The sequence below is a fragment of the Anarhichas minor genome, unplaced genomic scaffold, assembly GCF_050575085.1.
Source record: "Anarhichas minor isolate MPS153535 unplaced genomic scaffold, ASM5057508v1 ptg000061l, whole genome shotgun sequence".
NCBI lineage: Eukaryota > Metazoa > Chordata > Actinopteri > Perciformes > Anarhichadidae > Anarhichas > Anarhichas minor.
In genome coordinates this window covers 184,390-192,500 of record NW_027466507.1, presented here as the reverse complement: position 1 = coordinate 192,500, position 8,111 = coordinate 184,390, and the positions used below count along the sequence as shown (strand labels likewise).

Here is an 8,111-nt window from a genome sequence, read left to right as displayed (position 1 = left end):
AGACACTTCTACTCAGGTTAGTTAGTACTAGTTAGTTTCACGAGGACATCACGTTTAACCACGTTCCTTCCTCCAGTAGAGTCTGCTCCAGACACTTCTACTCAGGTTAGTTAGTACTAGTTAGTTTCACGAGTACATCACGTTTAACCACGTTCCTTCCTCCGGTAGAGTCTGCTCCAGACACTTCTACTCAGGTTAGTTAGTACTAGTTAGTTTAAACTATTACAAGTTAGTAACAAATAATACAAGTTAGTTCAAACTAAAAGAGGTTAGTTACAACTAATCAAACAGCAGTAAACCTTCCAGCAGGAGAAGACATATTTAGTCAAAGTTCTGCAGTGAAAATGTTACTCAAGTCAAAGTACAAGTACCTCAAATGTGTACTTGAGTAAATGTACTTTATTGGATTCCACTAGTAAGTTCTTCCCTCGTATAATGTTTAAAGTGTTTTAGAGAGGAGACGTTTTAAATTGACCACCTTCTAGAGACAGAAACCAGACTGTAGAACCACTGTGAACAGGAAGTGATTTATTTATCTTTATATTTTGGGTCTTCAAAAACACAACCCTCCAGGTGCATGCTGGGTCTTTACCTGCCTACCCATTGCTCCGTTCTTACTAATGAAACCACCGTAAACTAAACTAATAACTATATTAAATAAAAGTAAATCAATCATATACACAGAGTGTTGAAATTAATTCTTTCTCAGGACATAAATAATCTAAACTCAAGGTGCACTTACCAGGCTGATCCCAGAGCTTTTGACCACATCTTCATAATAAGACTTTCTCAGGAATATTAATAAACATCTTCTGCAAAGTGAACATCATGAACTCTTAGAAGTTACACAACAGATTCTCTGATGTAAACAGAGCTAGATATTGGTATTAAAGACTGTGTGTTTGCAGGTAAACCCTCTTATGAAGGACTGGAGTCGGATCCAGACTGGGTTCCTTCACTGCTGATGGGTCCCAGTGAGGGAACCACCGGAACCACCAAAGGTCTCCTCCAGTCTGTGCATAGGGACCGAGACCAGGACCAGAGACGCTCCACAGAGACCAGATCTTTAACTGAGACAGAGACAGCAGGAGGTGAGGAACTTCTAACAGGTCCTGAATCAGTCTCAGTGTAGTCCTGATCCTCTATGTGAACCAGTCTCAGTGTAGTCCTGATCCTCTATCAGACCTCCATCAGTAAATAGACCATCAGAGAGAAGATGGTCTATTTCTATAGAGTTATTCTTGATGATGTCATCCGTCATCTGCTGGAGACCCAGGACGTGTTGCTGGACCCGCTGGAGGGAAGGGAGGCTCAGGAGAACCAGAACCAGGACTGAGAGGGTCAGACTGTCAGACCTGCTGCAGTAACATGAGAGGTTTTCTAAAGAGACTCTGGTGCTCAGAGACACTACCACTTTAGTCCACAGGGGCCAGAATCACCACTAAAAGAACTTTCGTAGTGACTTTAACTTATCAGAGAAACAAGCTAAGCTAACGTTAGCATCATCTCGGCTCCTCCAGGACGTTGGAGAAACACAGATTTTCAACGTGACGTCTTTAGTGCTGCAGTAAAGTTAAAATGTTTCCTTTCTGTACTCCGTGGTGTTTCAGGTGCAGAGCGTCCGGCGGTCCGTCCCTGGACAGAAGTCCGTCCTCTGCTGCAGTCCGTCCTGCAGCGTAAAACCGTCTTCAGCCACCTGCCTGCATACGAGACTCGGGGACGAGCTGCTCCTGCTGTGAAGGAGACGCACCTGGACTTCAGAGTAGGACTTTACTTCCAGAGGATTCCTCTTTAGTTTGCATGTCAGTGAGTTGAAGATGAGAAACATCTGGATCAAAGTTGGGTTAATTTATTTATTCTGTATTTATTATTTTGTTTCAGGATTTCATCCGAGACGCTCTGGAAGCTTCTCTGGAGGCCTCTCTGGAGGCCTCCAGCAGGTCCAGGATCTCCGTGGAGCTGGACTCAGAGGGTCCCCCCATGAAGGAGGTTCACCAGACCTGTGAGCAGTCCTCCTCCTGTGAGAACTGTGTCCGGCTGATGAAGAGGAGCATGGAGCTGCAGGAGAAGCTGAGTCGTCTCACAGGAGGACCGGAGGACATGGAGGTCTTCACAGAGACCCTCCTCCATCCAGACCAGGACCAGCAGAGTCCTGAGACGGTCCACGTAGAGGAGCAGGACCCTGCAGGTGAATCTCAGTGATAGATGGTTATTGATCATTGATGATCCATATAAGCCCGAGAGGAGAAGACTTAGCAAAACACAGTGTGAAGCAATGCACTAATCACTAACATAATGATGTTGCACATCAGATTAAACAGCAGAACCTGAGCTACAAGAATATGTAAGCTGTTTGTACATGCTCCTAACACAACTCAAACACCAACTAAATACAGGACCAAATATCAAAATCCATATAACGCCACCTAGTCAACCCACTCGCCACATGTCTGCGCCCTGCTGATTCTGATTGGCTAACAGTGCTGTCAATCTCATTCTGGTGGGTGTAGCTAAATTCTGTTGGCTCTAACAATTCAAATGAGGTGTCATTCACTCAAATCGACCAATCCGCTGCGGAGATATAGCCCTGCGTATTCACAGGCAGCTGGCGTAGAGAAAACCTTCATTACGCACGTGACACCACCACAGCATGGTCTCCCATCAGCCTCTTCCAGCTTTTCTTCTCAGCATCTGTTGTCCGAAAAATCATTGACACAAATGCCAACGCTGCCAAAAGAAAGCAAGCTGGGATGAAGTTCAAGTGGGAAGTGGTCACCGTGAAGGATCTTTACATATTCCTCTCCGTTATCATCTCCACTGGCCTTGTGACAGTCCACCACAGGTCTGACTACCTTCACCTCAGCGACCCGGAAGAGAACGAGGAGAATGAGAAGATAAGGAACAGTGCTGAGTATGACCGCCTGTTCAAGATGAAGCTGCTCTACACAGAGATGGTGAACGCCTGCAAAGCCCATTTCCAGGCGTACTAGAATGTGTCCATTGATGAGCGGATGGTCGCAACCATCAAGGACACGCCCACAAAGTGGGGTTATAAACTGTTTGTGCTGGCTGATTCATCGATAGCCTATACCTGGAGTTTCTTTGTCTACGCAGGTAAAAGTGAGTCCACCACTGAGTTACTCAGCAGTGATGGACCTTTTGTCTTTTCCTCTCCTCGGTAAAGGCTACGAGGCTGGAACGCCGAGGGTGAAGACAGCCGTGTACTGCAGGAGGTGTACGGTTCCTCTGCCTCACCTTAAAGAAGAACTGCGGACAGTTACGACGACAGTAACTTCCTGATGTGTGTGTGTAGATGGACAATAGTGTCCATAGTTTTGGTTTTATGTGTTTTGAGGTTAAACACTGGTTGGTTGTTTACAATGTCACATTATCAGAGATCAGAGACTAGAAACACATGTTCTACTGAAACGATCGTCAGTAAAACTTTATTTACACTCTGATGGTTAACGTTAAACTGTGAGGGGGGGTCAGTATGGACCACTATTGTTTGTGGTCTAGAGACTTGGTTTCTCCTAAACAGGAAGTGTTACTAAGTGTGTTACTTTGGAGCCTCGGTAGAGTTTAAAAGTGCCGTCTGTCTCCTCAGGGATGGAGCCTCCTCTCTCGTCTCCTCCTGCGGTTCTAAAAGACGGCGAACGGGACCCGGACTCAGCCGACAAGCGGACTCAGGAGGGCCAGGCGTCCAAGCCTAAACCTCGACGGCCTCCTCGCTTCCAGAATGCCTGGCTGAAAAGGTTCTGGTTCCTCTGCTACTCGCCGACCCTGGACCTGATGTGGTGCCACATCTGCCGCCTCCACTCGGACAGGTCCCACTCCACCAAAGGTCTGATCAAAGGTTCCAGGATGTTCAAGTTACAGAACATCCATAAGCACAGTTCCAGCAACCACCACAAGAACAACGAGTCTCGCCACAAGATGATGGGGGGTCACCTGCAGCCGTGAGGCGTCACACGGGACTCATTGTGTCTTCAACCTCTGGTATAAATGTATACATGTGTTAAAGCTGCATTCTCTCTAGTGTCCACCAGGGGGCGACTCCTCTGGTTGTATAGAAGTCTATGAGAAAATTACTCTACTTCTCTCTTGATTTATTACCTCAGTAAACATTGTAAACATGAGTTTATGGTCTCAATCTCTAGTTTCAAGTCTTCTTCAATACAGCATGATGTTCATTTAGTACATTATGGTCCATTTAGAGTCACACAGACCATAAAGCAGGGGATGCTTTAGGGCGGGGCTACACAGTGATTGACAGGTCTCTACCAGACCATAAAGCAGGGGATGCATTAGGGACATCAGTCTAACTGAGTTAAAGCTAAACCTGCCAACACTTATTCATGTCTCATTTATTTAGACATAACTCATCTCTAAACCTTTTCTTTATTCGATGAGTCAGTGATATTAAAGCATAATGAGCAGACATAGAGTATTAATAGTCCAGCAGTTAAGATATAATACTAATATAAGTATAAATATATATAACTTCTACTCAACGTGGTCTGAATGATGTAATGAAGACGTCAGCGTTTATCTTCATGAAACACTTGTTTGCCGGTAGAAACGTGTCAGAATAAAACAATTGGCTTCATAATCTCAGATGTGTGTTGGAAGGCTCCGCCTCCAGCTGGAGTCTGTTAACGTCCATCAGCTCCCAGTCGTCTCTGCTCTGCTTTGATCAGCTGCTCTGGCTGTTTATTCTCAGGAGTTCAAACACGTTTAAACCAATCAGGAGGCTTTAAAGCTGCTGTCAGCTGATGGAGAACAAACAAAAAGACACTTCAAAGCAGAACAGATGAAGACACACTGATTAAAGTCTTTATGATTGTTCATATCTGATCTCGACATGGACTGATGTTTCATCATCGTTCAGGATGAATATTGACCACTGATCCTCTGAAGCTGATCGCTGTGACGAGGACGTTATTGATGGTTTCAGAGTTCAGAGGTTTCCAGTTAAACTCCTTTATTAAGAGCCTTTATTCTCATAATACCTCATAATATATTTTAATTTAAAACTAATCTACACATGATTATTTTATGTCCATTAGTTATTGCTAAAATGATCAAGTTAGAGAGAAGGAAACATAACAGGTTAATAACAATAAACTGGTTGATAACAGGTTAATAACAATAAACTGGTTGATAACAGGTTAATAACAATAAACTGGTTGATAACAGGTTAATAACAATAAACTGGTTGATAACAGGTTAATAACAATAAACTGGTTGATAACAGGTTAATAACAATAAACTGGTTGATAACAGGTTAATAACAATAAACTGGTTGATAACAGGTTAATAACAATAAACTGGTTGATAACAGGTTAATAACAATAAACTGGTTGATAACAGGTTAATAACAATAAACTGGTTGATAACAGGTTAATAACAATAAACTGGTTGATAACAGGTTAATAACAATAAACTGGTTGATAACAGGTTAATAACAATAAACTGGTTGATAACAGGTTAATAACAATAAACTGGTTGATAACAGGTTAATAACAATAAACTGGTTGATAACAGGTTAATAACAATAAACTGGTTGATAACAGGTTAATAACAATAAACTGGTTGATAACAGGTTAATAACAATAAACTGGTTGATAACAGGTTAATAACACTAAACTGGTTGATAACAGGTTAATAACACTAAACTGGTTGATAACAGGTTAATAACACTAAACTGGTTGATAACAGGTTAATAACACTAAACAGGTTGATAACAGGTTAATAACACTAAACAGGTTGATAACAGGTTAATAACACTAAACAGGTTGATAACAGGTTAACAACACTAAACTGATTGATAACAGGTTAACAACAATAAACTGGTTGATAACAATAAACTGGTTAATAACAGGTTAATAACACTAAACAGGTTAATAACAGGTTAATAACAAACTGGTTGATAACAGGTTAATAACAATAAACTGGTTGATAACAGGTTAACAACAATAAACTGGTTGATAACAGGTTAATAACAATAAACTGGTTAATAACAGGTTAATAACACTAAACAGGTTAATAACAGTTTAATAACACTAAACAGGTTAATAACAGGTTAATAACAATAAACTGGTTGATAACAGGTTAATAACAGGTTAATGACCAGCTTGTCTAATCTATTATTATATTATATCTGTTATACTATTTAACCCCTTCATTCTGTGACCGGGACAGGCTACTAGCTAGCTGCTAGCTGAGCATAAGTAGCTAACGTTAGCTTCGCTGGATAATCATCTTGCTTTTAAAACACAGATCAGTAACGCACACACACACATTCAGTCATCAAGAAGACGTGAAGACAGAATCTTAATAAAAATATTCTGAGATCCATTTAAAGTTCATATTTCACAATAAGATGCTGTGAGACACAAAACTGATTCATGATGTTTACACTGTAAATAATCAATAAGTAACATATAAGTATTCATTCCTCTCCAGAGTACTGTCAGCAAAGTGTACTAGAGATCACAGTACTCCTGAGTACTTGTATCAGTATCTGATGACATCACAGGAATGTAACTAAGTACATTTACTTTAGTTATGTACTTGAAAAATTGTACAAATTTGAGATACTTTACAGTATTAATTATTGATGCTAAAACCTTTGTGTTTTTTTTATCTATGGTACCAGATTACTTCTTCCACCAATAATAATAATTATAATAATATTTATAATAATAATAATGATTATATTAATAATAATGATTATAATAATGATTTTAATAATAATGATTTTAATGATTATAATAATAATAATGATAATAATAATATTATTAATAATATAGTCTTCCTAGAGGAATAGCTGGTGTAGGGGAGTACACACATGTTGGTTGATGATGGTGTGTTGTGCTCAGTCTCTGTAACACACTGAAGATCTAACAGTAGTCATTATGCTCCTGTGTTACTGGGAGAAGTAATGAGATTACAGGAACCTCCGGGACCATTACTACAGCAGAGAGAGAGAGCAGGCTGATGGGATTATGTAGAACCAGGCCAGCTGCGTCCTGGAGGACATGTTTTATGTCATATTCATGATTTATTGATTTATTCATCCACAGTTAACGCTTCACGTTGTTCCACCCTGAGGACCAAAGAGTTCATCAACAACAGAGACCAAGATGTTTCTGACCAACAGTGAAGGAGTCATCACATCAACCTCTTCTTCTACAACACGAACTGACAACAACATGTAATAAACAACAGTACACCCAATAACAACACTTCAAAATATATATATACGTACTCTATACACTACCTGTTCAGGTACTCTGTTCTCTACCTGTTCAGGTACTCTGTTCTCTACCTGCTCAGGTACTCTGTTCTCTACCTGCTCAGGTACTCTGTTCTCTACCTGCTCAGGTACTCTGTTCTCTACCTGTTCAGGTACTCTGTTCTCTACCTGCTCAGGTTCTCTGTTCTCTACCTGCTCAGGTTCTCTGTTCTCTACCTGTTCAGGTACTCTGTTCTCTACCTGCTCAGGTTCTCTGTTCTCTACCTGTTCAGGTACTCTGTTCTCTACCTGCTCAGGTACTCTGTTCTCTACCTGTTCAGGTACTCTGTTCTCTACCTGCTCAGGTACTCTGTTCTCTACCTGTTCAGGTACTCTGTTCTCTACCTGCTCAGGTACTCTGTTCTCTACCTGCTCAGGTACTCTGTTCTCTACCTGTTCAGGTACTCTGTTCTCTACCTGTTCAGGTACTCTGTTCTCTACCTGCTCAGGTACTCTGTTCTCTACCTGCTCAGGTACTCTGTTCTCTACCTGTTCAGGTACTCTGTTCTCTACCTGCTCAGGTTCTCTGTTCTCTACCTGTTCAGGTACTCTGTTCTCTACCTGCTCAGGTTCTCTGTTCTCTACCTGTTCAGGTACTCTGTTCTCTACCTGCTCAGGTTCTCTGTTCTCTACCTGTTCAGGTACTCTGTTCTCTACCTGCTCAGGTTCTCTGTTCTCTACCTGTTCAGGTACTCTGTTCTCTACCTGCTCAGGTTCTCTGTTCTCTACCTGTTCAGGTACTCTGTTCTCTACCTGCTCAGGTTCTCTGTTCTCTACCTGCTCAGGTTCTCTGTTCTCTACCTGCTCAGGT

At 41.4% G+C, this 8,111-nt stretch overlaps 1 protein-coding gene across 4 annotated transcripts in view; it reads left to right on the top strand.

The window, feature by feature from the left end:
* The window catches only part of LOC142933462 (uncharacterized), a 10,944-nt gene extending 6,805 nt beyond the window's left edge, over positions 1 to 4,139 (top strand). For all 4 annotated transcript variants that reach the window (XM_076077581.1, XM_076077579.1, XM_076077580.1 and 1 more), the window contains 4 exons: positions 909 to 1,091; positions 1,611 to 1,762; positions 1,882 to 2,188; positions 3,608 to 4,139. In XM_076077581.1, coding sequence (XP_075933696.1) covers positions 909 to 1,091; positions 1,611 to 1,762; positions 1,882 to 2,188; positions 3,608 to 3,963 — 998 coding nt within the window. In that variant the 3' untranslated portion in view covers positions 3,964 to 4,139. The remainder of the gene's footprint in view (positions 1 to 908; positions 1,092 to 1,610; positions 1,763 to 1,881; positions 2,189 to 3,607) is intronic.
* The last annotated feature ends 3,972 nt before the right edge of the window (positions 4,140 to 8,111 follow it).